The sequence below is a fragment of the Sciurus vulgaris genome (assembly GCF_902686455.1).
Source record: "Sciurus vulgaris genome assembly, chromosome: 10".
Classification (NCBI taxonomy): Eukaryota; Metazoa; Chordata; class Mammalia; order Rodentia; family Sciuridae; genus Sciurus; species Sciurus vulgaris.
In genome coordinates this window covers 79,318,929-79,346,126 of record NC_136470.1, presented here as the reverse complement: position 1 = coordinate 79,346,126, position 27,198 = coordinate 79,318,929, and the positions used below count along the sequence as shown (strand labels likewise).

At 43.9% G+C, this 27,198-nt stretch overlaps 1 protein-coding gene and 2 pseudogenes across 7 annotated transcripts in view; all 3 read right to left on the bottom strand.

Moving 5' to 3' along the window:
* Window positions 1-6,296, bottom strand: part of TMEM44 (transmembrane protein 44) — a 36,708-nt gene extending 30,412 nt beyond the window's left edge. For 2 of the 5 annotated variants that reach the window (XM_079156240.1, XM_079156242.1), the window contains exons 1-5: window positions 5,724-6,293; window positions 3,314-3,440; window positions 1,771-1,864; window positions 478-644; window positions 165-251 (exon numbers count right to left, since the gene is read on the bottom strand). In XM_079156240.1, coding sequence (XP_079012366.1) covers window positions 165-251; window positions 478-644; window positions 1,771-1,864; window positions 3,314-3,440; window positions 5,724-5,866 — 618 coding nt within the window. In that variant the 5' untranslated portion in view covers window positions 5,867-6,293. Of the gene's footprint in view, window positions 1-164; window positions 252-477; window positions 645-1,770; window positions 1,865-3,313; window positions 3,441-5,685 lie in introns of all 5 variants that reach the window. The other 3 variants (XM_079156241.1, XM_079156243.1, XM_079156244.1) reach the window with 3 other exon arrangements.
* Window positions 6,297-10,411: 4,115 nt separating this feature from the next.
* LOC306637649 (myb/SANT-like DNA-binding domain-containing protein 2) lies at window positions 10,412-13,753 on the bottom strand (annotated as a pseudogene). The gene is made up of 2 exons: window positions 13,701-13,753; window positions 10,412-11,468 (listed from the first exon to the last, which is right to left on the bottom strand). The product of its transcript is annotated as a myb/SANT-like DNA-binding domain-containing protein 2 (transcript).
* A 319-nt stretch (window positions 13,754-14,072) lies between these two features.
* Window positions 14,073-16,547, bottom strand: LOC306637834 (melanoma inhibitory activity protein 2-like; annotated as a pseudogene). Its single transcript has one exon. The product of its transcript is annotated as a melanoma inhibitory activity protein 2-like (transcript).
* Between the last annotated feature and the right edge of the window lie 10,651 nt (window positions 16,548-27,198).

Here is a 27,198-nt window from a genome sequence, read left to right as displayed (position 1 = left end):
TGCTTCCTCAGAGAAATATAAATAATGTGTGTACCCACACGCAGAGTGACACCACACCTCCAGGATGACCTGGAGTCTCCAGGATGCTACTGGTGTCCTGGGACCTGCCACATGACCCACAGGTAGTCAAGGACCCAAAAGCCCCAACCCCATCCCAGTCTCACGATTCTGGAGAGTGGGGGTATCCTGGAGGCCCAGGCGCCCAAGGCAGCAATGCCACCCAGCAGGTAGCCGAGGACTTCAGTATTTTCCTGCAAAAATAGATATTTTCAGCACTCCATGGTGACCATCCATGTGTCCCAAGAAGCAGAAGAACCTGATGGGCCTTTTTCTGCTTTTATAAGTTTCCTTCCCCAAGTACAAGGGTTCACCGGCCCCCGGCCCCACTCCCAACACACTCAGGGCATTCAGCAAGCAGGGACAAGGAGGGAAGCAAGCTGCACCACTTTGTGTGCTCACCGAGGGGCGCAGCCTCACCTGCAGCAGGCTTCCCAGCAGCCTCCGCTGGGGCCCCTGCACCAGGGCCGGAGCCTTCTGAACAGCAGCCCAGAGAGCCCAGCTTGGGCCCAGGCTCAGTGGTAGAGCCAGGGCAAATATGCCAGCTCTGAGCCGCTGCCTCCTCTTCCTCTCTCTGGTGCGGCGACCTGCAAGAGACACGGAAATCCCAGGTGTCTCTTGAAACCTCGAACTTGCCACGTGGCTGCATGGGAAGAGCGGGTGTGGAGTCCACGGAGACCACACAGGCTCCCACGCTGCCCTACAGCCGGATCCTCCCCATCCTCAAGTCCCTGGGGTTATGCCACCTCTTTGAGATGCCTCCCCCTTCCCTTCCCCCAACATTTGCTGCCATTCTCCTTCCACAGGCAGGGGACATTTTCTTCTTCCTCCTCCTTCCCCCGCCCCTCCCCCTCCCTCCCTTTCCTCCCCCTGCCTTCTTTCTCCTTCTCCTCCTTCTTCTTCACACACACTAGGCAAGACTTTATCTTTTGTCCTAAGTGTCTGTGTGCAGACAGCAGCAGCTCTCCTATTCCAGAGCCCCAAGGATGGGCGCCATGCCCTGACCATTTCCATCATCTGCACACAGCAGAACTGGGCCAAGTTTGGTGAATGTGCCAATGAGTGAATAGTCTCTGTGCCAGGCAGGTGCACAGTAAGTGGGGCAAATAGCAACGAGGAAAGTCTTTGAACGTTTACTTGAAATCTAAGACACACTTTCCTCTGAGGAATTCTAAGAACATTTCTCCTCTGGGCAGCAAGGAGCGGCGAGGGGCCCCGTACATTCCCCACCGGGACAAGCACACCCTCTTTCAAACAAGGGCCCAAGCACACTGCTGTCCCTTCTCAGGAGCCCTTACTCTCACATACTCAGGTCTGCCCATCCCATCTGAGTCACTTCCTGGTCCTGTTCTGCCAGGGGTGGTCCAGACTTTTTCTGGTACCCACTGCTGTGCACACCTGCTCCCAGCAGTGGCCTAGGCTCTTCTGCACACCTGCCTGCCCCTCGCTGGGCTCCTGGTTCCAGTGGTGAACGTTTCCCCGATACCTACAGCCTGTTCCCTCCCTCTGGGTGCCCACAGTGTGCATGCACGTCCAAGCTGACAGCACTGGACAAGCTTAGGGCCCTGGCTCTCTCATCTGGCAGAGGTCAGGGGCCTCATTCGTCTGTGCCAGCCCCGGGCCCATTCAGGGTGTGACAAGGAGCTGGCACTAGCCTACTGATGAATGAATGAATGGATGGATGAAGACAGGAACACATGGCCAGACACTCACCGGAATGGGACTTGAATTTGGATATGCAGACAGGGAAGAGAATGAACATGAAGTTGGCTAGGTCGATAGTTGCTAGGTAGGCACCACTGAAAACCTGGGGGCAAATGGAGACAGAGTCTTGGCATCTGAGCATCTTTCCCAGCCACTACAGTGGCTCTCATCCCAAATCCCCTCCACCTGTATAATCAGTCCCGTGATACCTCCCACCCATGCGTGAGCCCATGGGGCATGCTCAAATGACTGACCCCAAGTACACAGATGCCCACTGGCAGAGACCAGAACCCAGCCCTTTGCTTCCCCCACGTGCTTTCCACTGCACGGGGGTCTTGGCTGTGTAACTGTGGCCCAACCACTGAATCTGTCCAAGCTTACAGCTTCCCCATCTGTAAAACAGGCATGACAACAGTGCCTGCCCCCAAACCTGTTGGGATTTCTTGAGACAATTGGTGGGAGGTGCTTAGAACAGTGCCTGGAGAGAGCAAAGGACCTACGAAGCGCCAGTGACTACGGCAGCACACTTAGGTTAGGAGCCCACGTGGCAGAGTGGGAATTCCAGCAAGACCTACTGGCTGGGTGACCTTCAAGAAATTATTGAACCTCTCGATGCCTCAGTTTCCACCGATGTAGAAGGGGAAGGGTGAGCACCCATGCTGGAGGAGGGTTTGAAGATTGAATGAGTACCAAATGAAAGGCCCTTACCGCCCAGGAAGGACGTAGTGAAGTGTCTAATAAACACTGGCCATTATTAGTGGACTTGAGTGGGGCCTCATTCTATGAAAATGAGCATCCCCCCAGAAAGGGGGTTTGCTTCCAAGAGAACACTGCTCACAGCAGGGCCTAGGACTCTCCCAACCTACGTCCTGGCCACTAGGTCACCTCCTTTGCTTCACCTTGGTGGGCACAAGGCCCAAGAGGTCCTTGCAGTGGGACCCAGCAGGTTTTCCTTAGAAGATATTTGCAGATAGGACCTTTCTACATAGGTTAGTTTGAGGGCCTCAACTAATGGGAAACTAGAAATGGCTTCTCACTCACTCCAAAGCCCACGTCAGCACCTGGGAAAGGATTCAGCTGCCCTGGAGTCAGCTGGGGCTGGGTTTGGAGCTCTGGAAACTGAAACGACCACAGTAACTATTTCTTGAGCATCTACTATAAGCTTTTTGAAGTGGTGGGGTCTGACAGTAAGTAACTCCTTGCCCTATGGAGCTGACATTCTGGTGGGGTTAACATACAATAAGCAAGAAGGGTAAATACATGGTCAATGAGGGATTAAGCTATGGAAAAAATAGCGCAGGAGGAGAGGATCTGGAGCACTGGAGGAAGAGGTGGATTACTATTCTACACAAGGCGGAAGACTTATTTTGAAGGTGACTTTGAGCAAACACTTGAAGGAAGTCAGCAATGAGCCAAGCGGATATCAGGGGCAAGAGCTTTTAACAGGAGAAGAAGGAATAGAAGGACACAGGCCCTGAGGGGGAACTGCCTTGCAGGTGGAAGGAAGAAGACAGAAGCCACTGAGGCTGCCTCCACCTAGGGCCCGACATACCTGGATCGTGAGCTGTCTAGCCAGAATTGCTCCAACGGTGTCACACAGGCTGGTCAGGAGGCAGCAGGCAGCGCACAGTGCCGACTGGCCCTGCCCGGGTTTCTTTGTACATCTCAGGTAGAGAAGCCTGGAGTGACAGGGTGCGCACAGAACACAGGAGTGGTGACTTTGAGCAGATGTCTAAAAAGGGCAACTGTGACTTTGCATCTTTATGAAGCGCCTTCTCCCCTAGGCATGTAGCAGGTGGTTCTGGACTTAGCTTACAGATGGGGAAGAAAAGATCAGAACGCTAAGCCTCAGGTCAAGAAGTCCAGGCCAGGGCTGGGATGTAGCTCAGCGGCACAGCACTTGCCTAGCATGCGTGAGGGCCTGGGTTTGATGCCAGAGCTCACCCACATGCAGTGACTTTCCTCCTCCAAATCAGGTCAAATCCATGTAATGACCCACCTCTCCACACTGACTGCTAGCTCTTGGGTTCCACTTTCTAAAAGGGAAGCAAGAGGGTTATAAAATTCACCCAAGCACTGCTCTAACTGCAGAGCTAACGGCACCAATTGGAAAGATAACTTGGCCAGGTGCGGTGGCCCACACTTGTCATCCCAGCAATTGGGAGGCTGAGGCGGGAGGATCACAAGTTCGAGGCCACCCTCAGCAACTTAGTAAGGTTCTGTCTCAAAATACCATATAAAAGGGCTGGGGAGGTAGAGGTAGCTCAGTGGTAGAGTATTTGCCTCACGTGCCCGGGGAACACACCCAGAAGGGCAGGGCCGGTGGAAGGGCCCCGAGGTCTCTCTGGCAGCATTGCTGACTGATTTCTGGTATGATTTGTTCTAGATGTCTCCTCGCTACATTTCCAGGGGAGCACTGAGGCTTGACACTGCTCTGGTTTCATTTCCTTTAACCAGACGGTGGTACTCACTGCCCATGGTCAGGTTCTGAGCCGCAGTCCTCGAGAATAATGGATGGGATGGAAGGCGGCTGGGTTCCTAGACACTTCCTGACCGACAGCCTAAGCCCAAATCTCATACTGGGGTCATCCACTGTTAGCCTGGGCTCTGGATCCTGAAACCAGTTCAAGGCCAAGGAGTTAAGACTCAAAGTAGGGACCCTCAGAGTTGGATCCAAATGAGAAATAATTTCCTTCAACCCTGCCATTTAGGAGAGAAGACGAGGCCTACGTTGATAAGGCAGGCTGATGGCAGGCCTTCAGGCTTCACGTGTGATGACCTTGCTCTGTATCCTAGTGCCCTCAGCCATCTCTTCAGCTTCAGGGGCCAGCGATCCTGGAGGACCTTGACCAGGCCACATATGTGGAAGAGACACATTACCCTAAGACAGCTGGAGGTACTGGGTTAGTGGGGTCCTACTCCAGGCAGGGTGAGAATGCAGAGGCCCTACTCTGCCTGGCCAGCTGGGCATGTTCAGGGGAGTTCCTTAACCTCCCCAAGCCATGTGGGTAAAATGCCTACCACTGCTGACCTCAGAGGGTGACTGTGAGGAACAAAGGAAAAAATGCAAAAGCAGGGTCTCCTTAGTTTCCTTCCTCTGATCCAGAGTTCAGTCCTTATAAGTCTGCCCTTTTGTAATAGGATCTGGGGCTTTGCTCTCTCAGTAACTCAGAATCTCTGCAGCACTATCAAATGCCTGAGAACAATCCTAGGGTGAGCTGGTTCCAGTCACTCCTGGAGATTGCTGGTCCATTCTCCCCTGCCAGGGATACTTGGGCAGCACTATACTGCCATTGTCTCTGGATTTCTTTGCTCTGGACAGAGTGGCTGAAGATTCTGAGGCTTCACCCTTAGAACCCAGGCTACCCTGACTCCTGGCCAAAGCACTACAGGTGCCAGACACAGGCAAAGGCTGTGGTCAAAATCTGATCATCACCAGACCCCTGCCCAGCTAGAAGAGCTCTGGGTAAACTGTGGCCAGAATCATCAAAGGACTTGCCAGGGCCCCCAAGGGTTGGTGGCAGGGCTGGAGTGATAATGATGTTTAATGAGCACTTACTAAGTGCTTTTCCTGTACTGCCTCATTTCGTCCTCCCATCCATCTTATGATGAGTTATTCCCATTTGCATGAGACCCGAAGTCTTTATAACTTGCTCAGCTCACGCCCTGAGTCAGTTTAAGAGCTGACAATAGAAGCCAGTCGGGGCCCCATTCACTGCACCACCTAGCCTCCTTCTGCTGGCTCACAGCCCAGCTTCCCTGTGCGTGGAATCCGGAAAGAAGTATCCGACTTCAGTTCGTAGAGAAATGTTATATTTCACCCGGACTTGTGCTGCCTCCTCCACCCGCCCCCTTTTACAGCTCTTCCTCTGGGTTTCCAAGAGGGACTAGCAGGAGGGTGGCGCCAATCCCCCCACTACAGACCCGCCACCCCCTCGCGCGGCGGGTCCCGGCCCCATTACAGCGCGTGGGCGGCGATCCAGCAGGAGGAGGAGCAGATCCACAGGCCAAAGGAGATGCAGACGCGGTGGCGGGCGAAGCAGCGGTCCAGGTAGTCCCAGTCCCAGAGCGTGGGCGAGGGCGCGGGGCTGGCCGCCTCCCCCATGGCACCGCTCGCCGGGCCGGAGCTCCAGCCTCCTGCGCTGCGGGCGGCCCGGGCGCCACCGCCCGTGCCCCCTTCTCCAGGCTCCCCTCCGCCTCCGCGGCAAAGGTGGGCGAGCCCCGCTCCGCGCTCCCGGGCGCGCGCGGCGACGGCGACACCCGGGGAAAGTTTCTCTGACCGTGAGGCTCCCCACCCTCGCGCTATTGTCGGGGGTCGGCAGGGTGCAGGTCGCCCCCCAGCGGCGGGAGCCGGAGCAGCCTCTGCACAAAGGCTGTGGTCCCCGCCCCTGCCACACCGCCGCGGCGCCCAAGCCCCGCAGACTCTCCGCCGCCACTCAGCCAGAGTCCCGCAGCCAGACTGGACCAGCGCCCCGGCTGAGGGAGGGCCGAGCTTCGGCCGGGTCTCTTAACGTACCTTGTCCCCTCACTAATTCACATTTCCTGACCCAAACAATACACACCCTTGTCCTTGGGAGCTGGCAACCCGAGGGGAGCGCGCCATGGTCCCGATCGTTAGAAGAGTGCAATACAAAGGGTGGCGGCGGGGGCGGGGGACAGGATAAAATAGCAAACGCGCCAGTCACCAATCTCTACATCCTACTCTCCTCTCTTTCCTGCGGCTGTCAACTTCACCTCTGCCCAAGGGACGTCATCTAGAGCACAGCCCCCGGCCAAGGAGCCGATTCTCTTTGGAATCTGCCCTTTCCCTTACAATCACACTGCTGCACAACTCAGATACACAGGCTGTTTTTCTTGAAAACAGATTGCTCTAATTTTAAAATATCCTTATTAATTATAGTAAGTTTGCTTAAAGCAGGACATGGCTATCATTTCATTTTTTAAAATGACAGCTTTATATGAGCCATAGCTCATATACCACCAACTTTACTTTTAAAAGTGTACTTTCATGGTTTTTGTACATCTGGAGTTGGGCAACCAACATCAGCGTTCTGTTTTAGAACATTTTCATCACTCCTCCCTACCAAGCACCTACCTAGCAGATACTAGTCATTTCTTCTCAACACTCCTAGCTATAGGAATCATAAATCTGTTTCTTGATCTGTTTCTGTTAGGACATTCCATATGAATGCAGTCGTTCAGTATGTGACCTATTTGCGACTGGTGTTCACTTAGCATGATGTTTCTGAGTTTCATCAATGTTGTAGTATGTATTAGCACATGCCTTGTTGTGAATGAATAGTAATACATTGTATAGATATATCACATTTTATTTATCCATGCATCAGTTAATGGACATTTGAGTTATTTTCACTTTTTTTGGCCATTATAATGCTGCTGTGAACATTTGTATAGGAGTTTTTGTGAGACATATGTTTTCATTTATACTTGGGTAGATACCTAGAAGTGTAATTGCTGAGTCATATGGTAACTTGATGTTGAATGTTTTGAGAAACTGCCAGAATGTTTTCCTAAGTGGCTACCTTATTTCACTAGTCCATTCATTTTTTAAAACTTATGACCCTGTTAGGCATTGCTGTGGTCTGAATATTTGTATCTCCATATATTGAAACCTAATCACCAATTTGATAATATTAGGAGGTGGCACCCTTAGGAAGTGATTGGGTCATGAGGGTGGACATAGCCAAAAGTCACCATTTATGACCCAGGCTAGCAGGACAGAAACCCTGCTGGTGCCTTGATCTTGAACTTGCTAGCCTCCAGAACTAGGAGATACATGTTGTTTATAAACCACACAGCCTAGAATATTTTGCTATAGCAGCTGAAATGGACTAAAACAAGTATTGAGCTAGGAGCTAGAGACATATTGTTGAGAAAAAGTGGTCCCTACCTTCATGAAGCTTACAGTCCAGCAGCAGAGAGATGTTCAACAGGTGAAATCTATTATTAACCAAATGGGACCAAAATAAAAATAAAATGATTAAAATAAAGTGATGTAAAATGAATACCAGTGAAGGCATGATTAAGATGTTAAATTAATAGAAAGAAAATGCATAAACTCAAGTTTCTCACAGTCTGTAATAATGTTAAGTTCCCACAGTGTCCTCTAGCTGAGACACTGCATGTACCCTAAAAGGACCCCAGTCTGAAATCTCTGCCCCTGGTTCCTTGAGGGTTTTGGTGTACAACTGTGTGTGTGTGTGTAAATGGCCATTCCTTTCTTACTTCTCTTGGATTGTGACTGTGATTGCTTGCATCCTCTGCTCCTCTGGTAATGCTGTCTATCAACCATACCCAAAAGAGAATCTAGTTTCTCTAAAGAAGGGGAGCCCCCCCATCAATCCCCCTCCCAGGCCCTGAGGCAGAGTGACCTTATGCTCTGTTTTGTGTTTTTGAAGATAGCACTATTAATTTGATTCAATCTTTATTATAGCTTTTCTCTGCTCTGCCTGAGATTCTGCATAAGCCCTCAGAGACTGGGCAAAACTTTAAAATTGCTTTATTTTGTCCCTAGCAGCCTGGACCAGGTTTATGCACCTAGGTGGTTCACCTTTTCTGTGACTCCTTTGAGAATCTGAAGAAAACCTCATCCTTGAAAAACTTCTCAGTCTTTAGCAATGTGTGGACCCCTCTGAAATTCAACTTTGGGGTCCATGGAGGAAAGAAGTCCAACCTAAACTAAACCCCTCTAGTTTAAGGGTTTAGGTTTCTTTCCTGTGAGGCTCTGCCTGGGCAGTTGGGCAATGTGGTGCATAGGTTATATCAGAACCATGCTACCTGCCTGTCAATAAAGCAGACCCATTAAACCAACTCTCTGGGCATGTGTCCTTGGAATAAGCATGGCTTCCTTCCTTAACAAGACACCCATAGTGCAAGAAATAAAAGCAAGGATCAATAAATGGGATAGATTTAAACTAAAAAGCTTTTTCTCAGTACATGAAACAATAACATGAAAAGAAAGCCTACAGAGTGGGAGAAAATCTTTTCCACACACACTTCAGACAGAGCACTCATCTCCAAAGTTTATAAAGAACTTAAAAAACTTTACACCCAAAATACAAAGAACCCAATCAAGAAATGGGCTAAGGAAATGGGCAGACACTTCACAGAAGAACATAAATAGGTGGTCAACAAATATATGAAAAAGTGCTTATCATCCCTAGTAATTAGAGAAATGCAAATTAAAACCAACCTAAGATTTCATCTAACTCCAATTAGAATGGCTGTTATCAAGAACACAGCAATAATAAGTGTTGGCATGGATGTTGGGAAAAAGGCACACTCATACATTGCTGGTGGAGTTGTAGATTGGTGCAGCCACTCTGGAAAGCAGTACCGAGGTTCCTCAGAAAGCTTGAAATGGATCCACCATTTGACCCAGCTAGCCCACTCCTCGGTTTATACCCAAAGGACTTAAAACCAGCATACTACAGAGATGCAGCCACATCAATGTTCATAGCAGCTCAATTCAAAATAGCTAGATTGTGAAACCAACCTAGATGCCCTTCAATTGACGAATGGATAAAGAAACTGTGGTATATATACACAGTGGAATATTACTCAGTCATAAGAATAAAATTATGGCCTTTGCTGGCAAAGGGATGAAGTTGGAAAATATCATGCTAAGTGAAATAGGCCAAGCCCAAAAACCAAAGGCAGAATGTTTTCTCTGATAAGTGCATGACAATATATAATAATGGGGGAGTGGCAGGGGAAAGAGAAGAAGGAACAAACTTTGGATGGTGTAGAGGAAAAAAGGGTGGGAGGGGATGGGAATGAAAAAACAGTAGAATGAAACAGTATTATCCTATATATATGTATGATTACATGAATGGTGTGAAAAAAAAGTTGTACCCCTTTTGTGTACAATGAATGAAAATGTGTCTGTAAAAATAAAAAATATTTTAATAAAATAAACAGAATAAAAATTGTAAGGAAAAAAAGCATGGCTTCCTGAGGCTCTTATAATAATTACCAGAAATATTGTGGTTTAAAGCAACGGAAATGAATTCTCTCCCAGAATGGAGGCCAGAAGTGGGAAATCAGTTTCATTGTCCTAAAGTCAAGGTGTGGGCAGGGCTGCACTCCCTCTAGGGGGGTTGGGGGAGAATCTCTTCCTTATCTTCCATCTTGCAGCTTCTGGTGACTGCCTGGTCTCAGCTGCATCCCTCTGAGCCATCTCTGCCTTTGTGGTCACATTGTCTTCTTTGTGTCTGTCAAATCTCGGATGCTCGTAATTGCATGTGTGGTCTACTCAGATAATCCACAGTAATCTCTCCATGTTGAGTTCCCTAACTGGATCACAATTGCAGAGATCCTTTTGCCATATAAGGGAGCATTTACAGGCTGTAGGGATTAGGATCTGAGCCTCCTATAATGTGTTCCTCCAGCTTTCTGGAAAAAGCCATTGGATATTCCTTAAAATTTTCATAAACCAGTGTATGGAGATGGCCCTCAGTGGAGAAGCTGCTTGCAATCACTGACCAAGCTGCCTCATAGAAAGACTAATGGGAAGAATGTGCACTGTGAGGCCTGCACAAAGTAGACTGGAATTCGTGCCCCCGCCGCCCCACCTCCTTGCAGCTGTGACTTGGGGCAGAGCGTTGAACCTCTCTGCACTTGTGTGTGTTCCTACCTAGAAAATGAAGGTGGTTGGACCCAGCTTAGTGTTGCAGTGATTCTTAGAAATCCTGCAGGTCAAGCAAGGTACATGTCAACAGTGGAAGTTGTGATTGTCATTATCTTGCCTAGGAGGTGACTCAGGTTCACCAAAAAAGAAAAGTAAATAAGAAAGAAAAAGTCCAAAGAGTATGAAAGTGTGGAGAGGAAGATCAGCTAACCAAGGGGAGACACATAGCTCAGCTCTTGGTTCTCTTCCCTACCTGCCGTCTTGAGTAGAGAAGAGGGGGTAATAGCCCAAATCCTTATGAAGGATGTCATTAAGTTGTTAAATTTTAAGGAATATCCAATGGCTTTTTCCAGGCACTCAACTAAAGAGGCAGTGAAAAGAAAATCCCGCTCTACTTCCACAAATTTGATATAGATGGATTTTTGGGAAACTACGGGATCCACAATACAGTTCTGAGTCAAAAATTCATTAATACCAACCAATCTTTGCTGAAGATTTTAGTATTTGCTTGGAAATATAAAAATTAGCATTGCTTCAGAGTCCTGACCTCAGCAATCCCAATGTAGCAGTAGATAATTCGAGTGGGTTTTATTTCCACCTGGCTTGTGCTGAAAAGGTTTCCAGGTCAACCTGGCCCTCTTTTCCTGGGTCTAGGGAGCATGGCTCCATGTGGGGTGGGAGGGGCCTCTCGATACAGTCTTCACAGCCAATGGCATCAAGGCCTGGGCTTTTAGGAATGCCTCCTGGCAATAAATAGTGAACAACACTCCCACCATTTGTTTTGGAGTGGGCAATAGGTATCCAGTCAATTTCCATGTGCAGTTCTAGGCACCTAGGTTACTAATAGTGATCGCTAAAAATTTGTAGTCACATTTTTCCAGTTCATTATTTGGGTCATAATGATTTGTCCCTCAGGCTTCTCAGAGTTGAAGTATTCCTGAAGTCGCTTGTCAAGGGGCACCTGGGAGCTGATCTCAGCATATTGGTAACGGATATCCTCTTTCCAACGGGTATTATAACCAATTCCAAAAATGGCCAGTTGTTAGAAAGATGGAGCCTTGAAGAGCCTGCCCATCTCTGAAATAATGAACTATCTTTTCACCTGTGTTTCCTTCAGTTTCTTTCATTAATGTTTCACAGTTGACAGTACACATATCTCTTACCTTCTTGGTTAGAGTTATTTCTAAGTATTATACTTTTTTGATGTTATTGTGAGATTTTGAATTTTTCCCTAGGCCATTATTTGTGTATAGGAATGTCACAGATTCTGTGGGGTATGGTGGCCCCTGCCTCTAATCCCAACTGAGGCAGGAGGATTGCAAGTTTGAGGCTAGCCTCAGCAATTTAGTGAGACTCTGTCTTGAGATTTTAAAAAGTTTTTAACAAAAGAGTTGGGGATTAACTTAATGATTGAATACCCCTGGGTTTAATCCTAATACTCCCCCCATGACAAAAAAAAAAAAAGAGCACTACCACAGGTATTTATATGTAGATGTTATGTCCTTCAACCTTACTGAATTCATTTATTAGATCTCACCATTTTTTGGTGAAAATTATTAGATCTCACCATTTTTTGGTGAAAAGTCTTTGGAGTTTTTTATGTGTAGGATCATGCCATCTGCAAATAGATAATCTTTTTCCTTTCTGATTTGTATGCCTTTTACTTCTTTTTCCTAACTGTGCAAATTTTTTTTCTTGTACTGGGAATTAAATCCAGGCATCCTCTACCACTGAAATATATCCTTAGCCCCTTTACTTTTTTTTTTTTTTTTTGGTTAGGATCTTGCTGAATTGCTGAGGCTGTCCTTGAACATACACTTCTCCTGCCTTAGCCTCCTGAATAGGTGGGATTACAAGTGAGCACTACCACAAATGGCTTGTTTTATTCTTTTTTTTTTTTTTTTTTTCCTGAGGTGACTAAAGGATCCAGCCAGAACAATTATAGAGGAGGTAAAGTTTATTTGAGGGCTCACAGTTTCAGAAGTCTTAGTAAATAGGAAGCCGGCTCCATTCCTTGGGACTCCAGGTGAGGCAGAACATCATGGCGGAAGAGTATGGCAGAGGGAAGCAGCTCACATCATCAGGAAGCAGAGTCTCCACTCTTGAGATATAGGATATATTCCCCAAAGCCATGCCCCAATTTCCACCTCCTTCAGTCACACCCTACACTTCATTTACCACTCAATTAATCCCTATCAGGGGATTAATTCACTGATTGGGATAAGACTCTTACAATCCAATCATTTCTCCTCTGAACCTTCTTGCACTGTCTCACACGAGTTTTTGGGGGATACCTCACATCCAAACCATAACAGAACCTATCTAACTAGTACCATGGGGAACAGAAGTGGTGAGTGTGGCCATCCTTGTACCAGATCTTAGAGGAAGAGCTTGTTTTCGCCCCACTTACAATGTTTGCAATGGGTTTTTCATAAATGGCCTTTGTTATATTTAGGAACTTTCTTTTGATACCTAAACTTTTAAGTTTTTCCTTTTAATCAAGAAAGGATATTAAACAAGATTTCTTGAATGCTTTTTCTGCCTCAATCGATGTGATCATGTGGTTTTTTTCTTGCAGCCTGTTAGTGATAGATCTCATTGATTGATTTGCATATGCTAAACCAGCTTTGCATGCCAGGGATAAATCCCACTTGATCATGATGTGCAGTCTTTTTGATGTGTTGTTGTATTTGATTTGCTAATATTTTATCAAGGGGTTTTGCCTCCATGTTCTTCAGAATTATTGGCCCGTCATTTTCTTTTCTCATGTTGTCTCTGTCTGAAATAGGTATTAAGCTGATGCTGGCCTTGCAAAATGTATTAGGAAGTATTCTGGCTTTTGGAAGAGTTTAAGAAGTATTGGTATTAATAACTAATTGGTATTAATTAATTAATTAATTGAATTTTGTCAAATTCGGCTATAAAGTCATTTGGTCCTGGGTTGCTTTCATTGTTGAGAGAGTCTGCATTTTTTTTTTTTTTTTTTTAAATACTGGGGATTGAACCCAGGGGTGCTTTACCATTGAGCTACATTCCCAGTCCTTTTTTACTTTTGAGACGGGGTCTAAGTTGCTGAGGCTGGCCTAGAACTTGCAATCCTCCTGCCTCAGCCTCCCAAATTGCTGGGATTACAGGCATGTGTCACTGTACCCAGCTGTTGGGAGGTTTTTAATTATTACTTCAATCTTTATTATTTATTGGTCTGCTCAGGTTTTCTGTTTCTTCCTGATTCAACCTTGATAGAGACTGTATTTTTTCAGAATTTCTCTCTTTCCTCTAGGTTACCAACCTCCCAGGCTTGAGAGCCACATGCAGCTGCCCACTGGAGGTTTCCACTGGCATGTCTAATTGAATTTGTTGAAAACCAAAATTTTTTTTTCAATTAAAATATTTTATTAAGAATAAAGTTACTTTCACATTTGCTACAATCATAGTAAATACATTTCTTGGCATAAAGGCACAGCCTTTGTTTGAGTTTATTATATTCCAAACTTCAAGATTACATATATAAAACTCCATTGTTGTTTATGTAATAGTGGATTAATCAAATTAAAATTTATACTATCTAAAAATAAAATGAAAATAATTTACTTATAAGATTCATATTTAAGTCTTTATGTACAAAGTACCATCCTAAGAATTACAATTCCCTTAAGCTTCAATTGGAGCAAAAGTAATTACTTAAGTAAAAGTAGTTAAACTAAAAAATAAGATAAGTCAAATTTCTTTTGAAGAAAGATCAAAAGTAGATTTCTTGCTGTGTTTCTGGATGTTCAACAACAGGCTCATTTGAAGGTGGAATCGACCCTGAAGGGAACTCACTTCTACTTTCAGAATGTGGGTGTGGGGGGGAAAATCCAGCTCTTAGTGGAAGATAATGAGGAAAACGTCTCAGTGAATAGATATTTCAAATTGGGAATGGAGGGGCTGGTGGGCCAGGTGGAAAATAATCTCAAGATGCTCCATACATGTTTCCTGGAGGAGATGGAGGAAGAAAAGATCCTCTTCTCATGAAATTATTCCTTGGATCTACTCGAAGTGATGGATTTCTGATTGGAACAAGAGGTAAAAAAAAAAAAAAAAAAAAAAAAAAAAAAAAAAACAAAGCCAGAGCCAGTTGCTTGATTTTTAGAAGGGCGAGATGAATCCGGCACATTTAAATTTATCAAGATCATCTTTGGTATCATTTCTACTGGATTCCATTTCTAAAGACATATGCCTATGCCCATCCACTTTATCCAAAGAAGGCATATTAAAACTTCTGAGTTCTGCTGGTCTGGGTAGTCTACTATAATTAGAATAATATCCATCTTGCCTTTGTAGAGGAACAGATAGATCAGAATACGCTTGGCCTGGTGGAAGGCTCATCATCTTATGGTCCGGTTCCCAGGGAGGTGATAGGGTCGCAGTGTCAGCAGGTACTCTATGAGGATCAGTTAACCCATCATAGCTTGATTCTCTTATTTCATTGCTAATCTGATGGTTTGGATGATTCTCTGGGCCTCCTGAACCTCTTCCTCCTTCCCCTGGAAGCACAGGTGAGAGTGCACCCTTCTTTTCCAAATGAAAAGCTCTCATTTCAGATGAAGGTTGACCCAATGGTGAGGGACCATATAGGGCATGCTCTCTGCCAAATGCTGTATTTGAAACATCTAGTGCATAAGGATCTTTTTCTAAAGGTTTAAATTCAAACTCTATTTTAGTTAATTTTTGTCTGTTGTGAGCATTTACTTTCCTTAAATACTCACCGTTTCTTTCAGCAGTCAAAGCTGCCAAATCATCATCACAAGCTTTATTCTCTTAGATAAGAATCTGCCTCTCATAAAAATGAATGCTACTCTCCAATTCTTCCTCCAAATCTTTGGCTTGCTTTCTATAGGTCTCCAGCTATTTAGCTAAGAAACTGATCCTTTTATTCACTTTGCAAAGTCTCTCCTCTTCCTCTAACCGGCACTTTTCCTCAACTATTAATTTCCTGTGAAGTTTCACTTCATTTTCTTCATACAGTTTAATTATTACTTTAAGTTTCTGCTGAAGCTTCTGATTCTCATTTTCAAACTGTGTATTTTCTGACTGCAAAAATTCTTGTTCAGTCTGAAGATTTTTAATACATTCTATAAGATCTTTTGTTTCATTTACTTCAGATAAAGTATAAATTTGATTTCTTTCTCCTTCTAAGGTTTTTAAAGAGGCATTTAACTTAACAGCATAAACCAGTTCCTTCAAAGCTCCTTTTGGCTGATTACCTAAGTGAGCACCAATTTCTGATTCACTCTTCATTTCCAACTTTAAGTTACGATTATCTGTTAGGGTTTCTCCAAGCACTGGAGCCCCATCTTTCATCTTTAGCAAGCATTTGGTCAGAGACTTAATGTGATTTTCTTTATCACATAGAACTTGCTCTGCCTGTACTTTAGAGTCTTCCAATGTTATTTTTGTGTTTATGAAAGTCACTCACTTTTTCCTTCCATACTTTAGCTTCTTGTAAAAGGAGTTTCTGACTTTCCTGAAGTTGGGAATTTTCACTCAAAGCCTCTTTTATTGCTACCTTAAGTTCTTTTTTATTCATTTGAAGTATTCTGAAGGTTTTTAGCTTCAGTTACTTGTGATTTGAGGGACTTTGATTGGGACTTTAACCTTTTTGCTATATTCGCCATACATTCATCCTGTTCAGAATGTTTGGATTTATCTTCCTTTATCTCTTTTTCTAGAATAAGTATTTGGGCTTCAAGTTTACATTTGGACCGATTCAGCTTTTCATATGTCGCCTCCAAATTTTGTGCTTTTTTTGACTCTTTCACAAAACTTGCATCCTGTAAGGATGATTCCAAGCCATCATACTCTTTTTGAACAAGGCTAAAGTTTTCAAATAGTTCGCGTTTTTCTTCAAGTAGTTCAGAAAGTTTTAGAGCAAGCTCTCTTCCCCTGGAAAGCCTGCTTCTAAAAGACTGAAAACTTCTCCACAAAAAAAAGAGAACAGTAAAAAATCCAATAGCTGCACATACCACCAATTCCCAAGGAAAGACACAAGTATTAGGGCCTGGTCTTACATCTTCAGGCAATGCTGGTGCAACCCTGAATACTTCTTCCAGGCCCAGGTCCAAGCAGGCTGAGGGGTAGCCCTTGGCCCCTCCATCACGCCAAAACTGATTGGCCAACTACATCCTGCCCAGCCACAAAAGCAGGCTGTGGACAGTAATCTTTCATTGGAGCACAAACCTGGCGGTCTGACGGCGCAGATCACAGGGAGCCAAATGCCCGGGAGCGGGCAGGGAGCTACAGCGACCAGCCACCAGAGGTTTTGTGGAGAGGAGAAGCTGTGCGGCGAGCTGTTTGGACTTAGAGCAACCGCTTCTGAACACCGGGGCCTGCCCGGAGGAGGAGGAGGAGGAGGAGGAGGAGGAGGAGGAGGAGCGCGGCGGGTCGTTTGGACTCGCAGTGACTGCATTAGAGCTCCAGGCGGCTGCTCAGAGGAGAAGGCGTGTGGTGAGTTGTTTGGACTTAAAGCGACCGCTCCTGAACACAGGGGGGCTGCCTGGAGGAGGAGCGCGGTGGGTCGCTTGGTCTCCAGTGGCCGCACCAGAGCTCCGGGCGGCTGCCCAGAGGATGCATGCAGCAGGTCATGTGGATTCAGAGCCACTCAGAGCGACCGCTCCTGAACACCCGGGGGGTTACCTGGAGGAGGAGGAGGAACAGGGAGGGTCATTTTGACTCGGAGTGATTGATTGCCCCGGGCTACGGGTGGTCGGTGGGAGGAGGAGGCACGCAGTGAGTTGCTTGGACTCCTAGTGACTGCACCGGAATACTGGGCGGCTGTCTGGAGGAAGAGGCGTGTGGCGGGTCTCTGGGACTCAGAGCGATTGTATGGGGCCCCAGGTGGCTGCTCAGAGGAGGGGCTGCATAGCCAGGCGATTAGGTGCAGAGCAGGGTCCCAGGATCTAGGAGGCTTCTTGGTGGAAGAGCCGCACAGAGACAGGCTTAGGGGCGTAGCAAAGGTTCCAGGCCTGCGGGCAGATTCTCTGAGGAGGGGCAGCCTAAGGAGATTCATCTGCGAAGGATGAGGCTCCCAGGCCCAGGAGGTAGGGCCGGGCCCTGGGAACTTTGCAGAGGAAGGCAGCCCAGCCCAGGCAGTAGCTGTAAATTGAGGGGAACCTCTAGGAGGGAACTGACCAGCGAGACTTCCCCACCGGGTGAGTCTTCCCTGCCGGGTGAGGTTTCCCTACAAGGACGGTAAAACCAGAGACACAGGCCCAAACAGGCCTTGCCTCAGCCCGCAGCCTAGTTCCCCTTTGGATGACCATTGGTCAACAAGTGGAGGCACCTCTGCCCACTAGCAGGGATTATACCCCACCTGAAGGCCACCACTCCTAGAGAGGCAGATTCCTTGTGGAGCACCGCATTATCAACTTCCTCCAAGACTTCAGCCTACTGAAGGCTAAGAGGGGATATATATAGAAATCTTCAGGGACATTGTAAGTCAATAAAGGAAATCTGCAATATCTCAGCGGTCCACTGATACCTGAACAATATGAGAAAACAAGGAAAGAAAATGCTGCAAACAAATCTAGATATTACATCAATAAAACCCAATGACAGCATGGCAGAAGAAATGACAGAAAAGGAGTTCAGATTGTACATAATTAAAATGATCAGGGAAGCAAACGATGAGATGAAAGAGCAAATGCAGGCATTGAATGATCGCACCAATTGACAGTTAAAAGAGCAAATACAGGAAGCAAAAGATCATTTCAATAAAGAGTTAGAGATATTGAAAAAAAAACCAAACAGAAATCCTTGACATGAAGGAAACAATAAGCCAAATTAAGAACTCCATAGAAAATATCCAGTAGGATAGAACACCTGGAAGACAGAACCTCAGACATTGAAGACAAAATATTTAACCTTGAAAACAAAGTTGAACAAACAGAGAAGATGGTAAGAAATCATGAACAGAATCTACAAGAACTATGGGATATCATGAAAAGGCCAAATTGAAGAATTATTGGGATTGAGGAAGGCTTAGTGAAACAAACCAAAGGAATGAACAATCTATTCAATGAAATACTATCAGAAAATTTCCCAAATCTGAAGAATGAAATGGAAAATCAAGTTCAAGAGGCTTATAGGACTCCAAATACACAAAATTACAACAGACCCACACCAAGGCACATTATTATGAAAATGCCTAACATACAAAATAAAGACAGAATTTTAAAGGCTGTGAGAGAAAAGAACCAAATTACATTCAGGTGGAAACCAATACGGATATCAGCAGATTTTTCAATCCAGACCCTAAAAGCTAGAAGGGCCTGGAACAACATTTTTCAAGCCCTGAAAGAAAATGGATGCCAACCAAGAATCTTATACCCAGCAAAACTTACCTTCAAAATTGACGATGAAATAAAATCCTTACAGAGGTTTTGTGAGCTCACTGCTGCCCTTGTGAGCTTACAGGCCCGCCCCTCCCACAAGCCGTGCATAGCAGTGAAGCCCCTCCCACTGGAGGTCAAGACCCACCCACTCCTCCCTTTGGTTTTGACCAGGCTCCATCGGAGCCTATTATGCAGTATTCTGTATACTCATATTATTATCCAGTTTGACATAACTAAATTCTAGAGCTTAGTAAACTTTTTTAAAGAGCTTTTAGGCCATATTTTGTTTTAATGACTCATTCCTTTCCATCCCCTCCCCTTTTCTTTCCTTCTCTCCCTTTTCCTTCCCTCCCTGTCCTTTTCTTACAGTGTTGGGGGTTAAACTCCAAGGCCTTGTGCAAGCCAGGCAAGCTTTCTACCACTGAGCTTCATCCCTGGCCCTGTTGACACTTTCTATGGAAGTAATTTTAATTACTTCTTGTGTTACATTATTTGAAAAGTTTCTAACACAGGCACAAATTAGTTATGACAAGTTAGTTTTTAAAAGTACAGCATATCTAATGTTTCTAAAAAGAAGGAGCTTAAAACTTGAGTGTGGGCTGGAAATATAACTCAGTTGGAAGAATACTTGCATTCTTTTGACTTCTCATAGTACTTCAGAAGGTCTAAGCTAGCTGGTGGCTCTAAATATATAGCAAAGAGAAGGATAAGCTATGACTCTTTGAAATGCTGAAGGTAAATTATGTTAAGATAAATAATTCATTGCTTCATGTAAATAAAAGACATCCAAATATATTTTTTATTCCTGGTTATGCTTGAATTGTTGATGAACCAAATCTAATGTTTGAAGGAAAACATTCACTAATAGCCACTGGTTTTCTGAATATCTCTTAAGTACATGACAAGTTCGAAGGCATCTTGCCACCATGTATGATTAAACTGATTATTATTTATACTTCTATGGCCAGAGTTGTACCTGTGTAAACTAAAACACTTATCCTACTCTGTATAGTATGAAAGTTTAGAAACTTTTTAACAAATGTAATTAGGTAAGGTAATGAATATGTTAATTAGTCTGTGGTGAATATTTCACAACGTATATACGTGTATCAGAATCAAATTATCCGTTGTGTACAGTATTGCACACCTATGATCCCAGGCACTGTGGAGGCTGAGGCAGGAGGAGTACAAGTTCAAGGACAGCCTCATCAATTTAGTGAGTCCCTGTCTCAAAGAAAAAAAAAAAAAAAAAGACAAGCCAAAGTATCAGGTTTGCAGCTTGAGATATTACAATGCTATAATTTTAAACTGTCAATTATAACTCAATAAAGTTGGGAGAAAAGTTTAGAAGTTGTACTTTCCAACTTTAGAATGACATGAAATGTGCGAAAGAGATCATAAATACGGACAAATTAGGTAAAACATCTCTAAAAATAGGATAACAGTCCAAAGTTTTGACTGATAATTTTATCTTTTAATCAGTGAACATACTGTGCCTGAGAAAATAATTTCAGAAATATTTTTGTGGGAGTAGCAGAGTAGAAATCAAATCAACTTTATATTCCATTGTGATCCATGTTTGACAATAAATCTTTGGTCTATCAATGTTAGATAGAGAGGCTGACAAGGGAGGGAGTTTGTCAAAATCTGCAAAGGAAAACGTTCAATATGGAAGGACAGGAACAAATATTTGAATAGGGTTGCAAGTACTTTCATCCCACTTGATAAGTTTCAGATCCTTTATTTTAAATGTTTATTAGTCTTTCTTATAAATGTGAATTTCCTATTTGTTTTCTAGTTGTAGTGCTATTTCTACATTCTTCTTTTTTAAAAAAATTCTCACATTTCAATACTTATTAAGAAATAAGAAATTTTTGTTGTTTTTTCCTACTGACCTCCTTTAAACAACATAGTAAAGGAGGAAAATGAGATATCAGATAACTTTTATCAGATAACTTTCATAATGATAAAATTTGAAAAGCCACAAAAAGAATTTATCTAATTCATGCTATTCATCCCATTTTTATTATATAAAATTATATTAATGTAACTTTTAATTACATTATTTTTAACTTATTTGTAATAAATTTGCCCAATCAAGAAAATTTAGAAGCCAGGTGTGGTGGTGTACACCTATAATCCCAGCTTTCAAGAGGCTAAGGCAGGAGAATCACAAATTTGAGGTCAGCCTTAGTCACTTAGTGAGACCCGGTCTCAAAATAAAAAATAAAAAGTGTCAGAGATGTGACTCAGTGGTAGAGCATTTGCTTAGCATGCACAATGTCCAGGGTTCCATCCCCAGTATCACAAATTAAAAAAAGAAAGAAATTAAGAAACTTAGAAACACCAGAATTCTGAATAGCAAGAAATGCTCATTTTGATACATAAAATTGTTAAAAATCTTCATGGTAATGATGATCATTTAAGAAAGTAACTTAAATGACAAATATTTTTACTTGTTACCTCACCCTTACCACTTGTTCATAGGTTAAGATGTAAAGAAAAATTGGGGACTGGGATAATAGCTTAGTGGTAAAGCACTTGCCCTGGAAAGCTTGAAGCATAAAAGCTTGAGCACCACAAAAAAGAAAGAAGGGAAAAAATCAATGACTGGGTAAGTTGGCAATTCAGCAGAAAAACATTACACTTTCTGAATCTATTTCCCAAGGCTCTTGTAGTCATCAAGATAGAGAGTAAATCTTTTCAATTAATTCTTGCTGTTTTGTGACCACTTCAGGCGTGTTTCCATCTCAGAGTCTTATCCTGAGGTCTGCATCTTTGTCCTTCCCTTGCTCCGGCTCTGAACCGGCACCTGTCCCTTCTCCACCACCAGCAGCTCCCCTGATCTTCCAAGACTCAAACGTCCACAGCTAACACTGCTGCAGGCCTGCCAGAGGCCAGTGAGGACCCGCAAACCAGGGAGCTGCAAGGATCCTTGCAAACACGGTTTTCCGCCGCGTGGGTTGAAAACCAAACTCTTGATTTTCCCTCACAAAGCTTCAGGATGCTGAATTAGCCTAGGCACAAAGATTGCGAGTGGAAGAGTTTGGGCAGCCAGCTCATGCCTTCTGGCACCACCCTGCCAAGGCCTCCTGGTGACCAAAAGAGGATGGCAAGAGAAAGGCAAACAGCTGGAGTGCCACAGCAAGTATAGGACCCGAGCAGGGAGGGACAGTCAGCTCCCAGCCATGGGGAATTAGCAGTCCACCTATGGACAGCACTTGGGATTATATACATTGGAACCCCTCCTCCCCAGAACCCCCCTCCTGGATTCACTCAGTACCTTCCATAGGGCTCTGCATAGTAGGCCCTCAGAGTGAATCTGTTCCTTTTCCAGGCTCCTCAGAAGTCCCAGAGCCGCCCAGGAGATAAAGACATGCTTTTCTGGCCATGGTTCAAAGTCTGCTGAGAAGAAAAACTAACAAGAGGACTGTAGCACTTGTCCCCTTGGGCAGCGGGCCACATCACTGCTCATAGGCATTTCCCGTTGGCGGCGGCCGCGCGATCTCGGGCATTGTCCTTGTGAAGAAGGAAGGGCTGTAGGAACCTGGGCAGCCTGCAGGAGCTTTCCCTTCTGTGAGGGCTGTTTCCTGCCAGTGTTCTTACCAAACATGTTATTTAGAGGAAGGCTTGTGGCTACTAGGCAAACAGTAGTGACAAAAACAAAAATAAAAACATCAGTCTGGTTTCATTATAATAAAGAAACCAATTTTTTGGGGGGGGTACTGGGGATTGAGCCTGGAGGTACTTTACCACCAAGTTAAATTCTCAGTTCTTTTCATTTTAAAGGTCTTGCTTTAGTTGCCAAGGCTGGGCTTGAACGTGTGATCCCCCTGCCTCAGCCTCCCAAGTTGCTGAGATTAGAGGCATGTGCCATGGTGCCTAGTAAGAAACCAATTCTAAGAAAATGCATTAAAATGATTTTGTTAAAGAATGCATTTTGAAGTAATGGCATTTCCAAATATCAATCAATCCTGTTGTGGACATGTTGGGATGTCATGACTAAAACAGGTGGTAGGACTGATGGGGTCCTACACTCTGTTGTCAAGACACTGCATGATCTTGAGAAGGTTGTTTTACTCTTTCCCCTCATGAGCCTCATTTGCAACATGCAATTGCTGAAATTCACTTACCTCATGATACTCGAGAAGCTCGGAAAGGGCTAATGGAACTGAGAGATGTTGAAATGTTACATCAAGGAAGGTTCTGCATTTTTAAAGAGGCAATATCAAGGCATGCTGTTTATCAGCAAGGCCACTTAGTTTTTAAAGAGCCAATTAAATAGAATTCGGCACTTGAGCAGCATGCGGTGGCGCACACCTGTAATCCCAGCAACTCAGGAGGCTGAGGCAGGAGGATTTTGAGTTCAAGCCAGCCCTAGCAACTTGGTGAGGCACTTAGCAACTCAGCGAGATCCTATCTCTCAATAAAATGTAAAAAAAGGGCTAGGGATGTGGCTCGGTGGTTAAGCACCCCTGAGTTCAATCCTCAGTACGAAAAAAAAAAAAAAAGAATTCAGCACTTAAATATTTATATCCAAGTAATTATTTTAAAGAACTATAAGTTCTCATTGTAGTTTACAATTCAGAAAGAAACCAACTTCATACCAAGTTCGTATATGCCATCATTAGCCAGATGAACACACTTCCCCAAACCTAGTTACTGGTGAAGGCAGAGAGGGAAGACAGGAACTACATTTCTGTTTATCATGGTAACAATTTGGTTCAACTCTGTCCATTCTTCTCCTAGCTGCTCCTGAGGCCTTATGGTATTTTACTGTCTCCTTTTATGTCCCTTCAATTTTTTTTTTTTTTGGTACCAGGGATTGAACTCAGGGGTACTTAAAACACTGAGCCACATCCCCACCTCTTTTGTATTTTATTTAGAGACAGGGCCTCGCTGAGTTGCTTAGGGCCTCTCTAAGTTACTGAGGTTAGCTTTGAACTTATGAGTCTCTTGCTTCAGCCTCCTGAGCTGCTGGATTATAGGTGTGCACCACCATGCCTGGCCTGTCCCTTCAATTTATTGAAAAACTTTTTTGAAAAATTTTAAGCCTATAGCAAAGGTGAAAGAATACCCACCTAGATTCATCATTTGTTAAACTTTTTGCCACATTTATTCTCCATTTCTTGCTCCAAACTATTTGAAACTAGTTTATCGCAACACTTTACTCCAATGCATTGGCATATATTTCAAGGACATTTTCTAACACACCATACTTCCATTACATTGATACACAATGTTATTGGATATGTAATCCATATTAACATTGGCTCAGTTATTCTAATAATGTCCAGTGTGGTGTTTATTTCCCAGTTTGGGATTTAATAATTTGTATGTCTCCTTAGTCCAGGCCTCTTATCTTACAGAATGTCCCATATCTGGAATTACCTACTTGTTTCTTTGTGATTCATTGAGTTTCTGTGTTTTTGCAAAGATAGTAGAAGGTGAGATGTGTACTTCCTATGGCACCCCCTCAGGGGTACAGCATGCCAGATGGGGGCATATCTAGAGTGCCAGTTTTTATCACTTAAGTTTAAGGTGATGTCTGCCTCATCTCTGCACTATACAAAGCACTTTCCTTGATGATATTTGCCTGAATCATTGACTTCTTTAGTGATTACAAAGTGGTGATTCTTTCATTCCTTCTACATTTACTGACAGGTTCTTGTATTTAAAAGAAAAAAAAGCTTCCCTTCTCCTTGCTCCCCCATCTTTTTATATACTACTGTGAACTCAAGAATTCTTTTAAAAATTCAACATTTTATTAATTCATATAAAACATAAGTGTTCTAATATTGTTAGTTGTCTATTTATTTATACTGGGGACTGAATCCAGGGTGCTTAACCACTGAGCTACATCCTGAGCTCTTTCTGTATTTTGAAACAGGCTCTTGCTAAGTTGCTTAGGGCCTCACTAAGTTGCTGAGGCTAGCTTTGAATTTGAAATCCTCCTACCTAAGCTTCCTGAGCCACCGGGATTATAGGCATGTGCCACTGTGCCTGGCAGTAGCCTACTTTTAGAAGCAGACAAGATATATAAATTATAAATGTGAAACCTACACTAGCACCTGCCCAAATCTCATCTTCTGTCCTTGATTGTTGGGTCAGGCAGGAGTTCCAGGCATTCATTGTCTTTAGTTTTGGACTTCTGAAGATGCCTACAAGCTTACTACCAAACTGTGGTTCCTGGACCAGCAGAATCTGCATGACCTAAGAACTTGTTACAAATATAGACATACAGGCCCCACCCAGATCTAAGCATTCAGAATCTACATTTTAACAAGAATTCCAGATGATCTATATGAACGTCAAATTTAAGAAGCATTGATTTCTAGAAGACACTTTAAAAGTTCTGGGTTCAAGTCTATAAGACTGAATCTTTTATTTAGTTATTTTTGGTGCTGGGGATTGAACCCAGAGGCACTTAACCACCGAGCCACATCCCCATCCAACTCAGAGTCTCACTGAGTTGCTGAGGGCATTGCTAAATTGCTGAGGCTGGCTTTGAATTCCTGATCCTACTGCCTCAGCCTCCTGACCTGCTGGGATTATAGGCATGCACCACCATGCACGCCATTGAAAGACTGAATCTTAAACAAAGAAATAGCCTGAATACAAACAGCTGCCAAGTGCAGACTTAAGTAGCAACAGAGCACATGTCTGTCAGCTTGCCTACTATCAGCTAAGCAGATTTTATTTTTCCTGAAAAATATTTTATTTTTCTCTATTCCCCAACAGCTAAGCAACCAAGAAAGTAAAACACAAAATCCCACTCAGAGAAGTTACTGCAAGTGCCCAAAACAAGGGTAAAAGCTCTTGCATTTTTAAAAAGTATTTTCCAAAATGACTCTCTATAATAGTTCTCCCTTCAGTTGTTGCTGCTTCAAAATCAATCCAACAATAGTCATGGCACTTTCAACACTATTTTAAATATACATGCCAAATTGGTTGGTTTTGTTTCTTTCTTGGAAGGGGCTCAACAGTTAACTATGCACTGGAAAACATGATGGTAGTCACTTTTTCAATGTACAGTACAATGAAGATTAGAGTCTGAGATTAAGGAAAGAAAAAGAACAAAGGACATATTTACCTTTAAGTCTGTCTAGTTGCATTCCTGAGTTGTCCTCTGCCAGAGAAGAGACTCAGGTAGAGACCTAACCAGCATTTCCCCAAAGCTCAGGAATGCGGCTGAGTAACTGAGCACCTCTTAGAATCTGCCCAGGCACTGGATTCAGTTGGAGGAGAAAAGACGCTCAGATCCAGGTTCTGTCTCCTGGACATTCTAGGAGGACCCTAGACTCTAAGATACCAGCAATAGGCTTGATATTATCTACACCTTATTGGGAAGAAGAAAAGTACAATGTCAATTTGCAGATATTTCAGATTTGATGTCAGCACCCCACACCCTTTGTCCCCTAACTAAACACATGGAAAAAACCTGAGAGGATCTTATTGACCTATGACTTAAGTGCTAGTTCAGATTGACTTGCATCAAGGGTGAGTTCCCGCTAAGGGGAGATACCTGAGCTAGACACGGTGATTCCACTCATAACCCCAGCAACTTGGGAGGCTGCAAATTTCAGGCCAGCCTCAGCAATTTAGCAAGACCCTGTCTCAAAGCCAAATATCAAAAGGGCTGGGAATAGCTCAGTGGTAAACTCCCGAGTTCAATTCCCAGTACTGCAAGAAAAAGAAATACCTGGGAGGAAACTGGTTGGCACTGCAAGATGACGTTCCTAGTGACCTTACCACAACTTCCTGTGAGGGCACAAGTCTGGAATATCCAGGCAAGTCTATAAAAACGAAGTCTAGTTTCAGCCCCCATGAAATAAAAGCAGTACCTAGAGAGGTAAATATTTCATCTTCTTTCCTATAGAAATATATATAGATGAGGAAGGAATGGAAGTAAAATTCATTGGGTGTTTATAATTCTGAACATGTTCATACCTAATGGCTTCAGAATTTTACTTCTGGAAACATGCCCCTCAGAGATGCATCCTGTTCACTTAAAGGTATGCATTAGAACTGTGCTGATCATAGTAGCCACAAGACACATGTGAAATTTATATTTAAAATACTTAATACAAATAAAAATCCAGTTCATCAATCACACTGAGCACACTTCAATTGCTATAAGTACTATGTCTACAGTGACTTATTGCAAGCACTGATCATAGACCATTTCCATTATAACAGAATGTTCTATTAGACATGCTGTATAGGATACCCATGGCAACTCTACTCTTGAAAACCTGTGCTTGTACACCATCCACACATCCAATAGGACAGGAAAACTGATACATTCACACTACAATATTATAAAACAATGCAAACAAATGATCAACAATTTATTACATGTAAACAGTGTGGATGAATCTCACAATATTGGATTAAAGGAGTCAGATACATAAG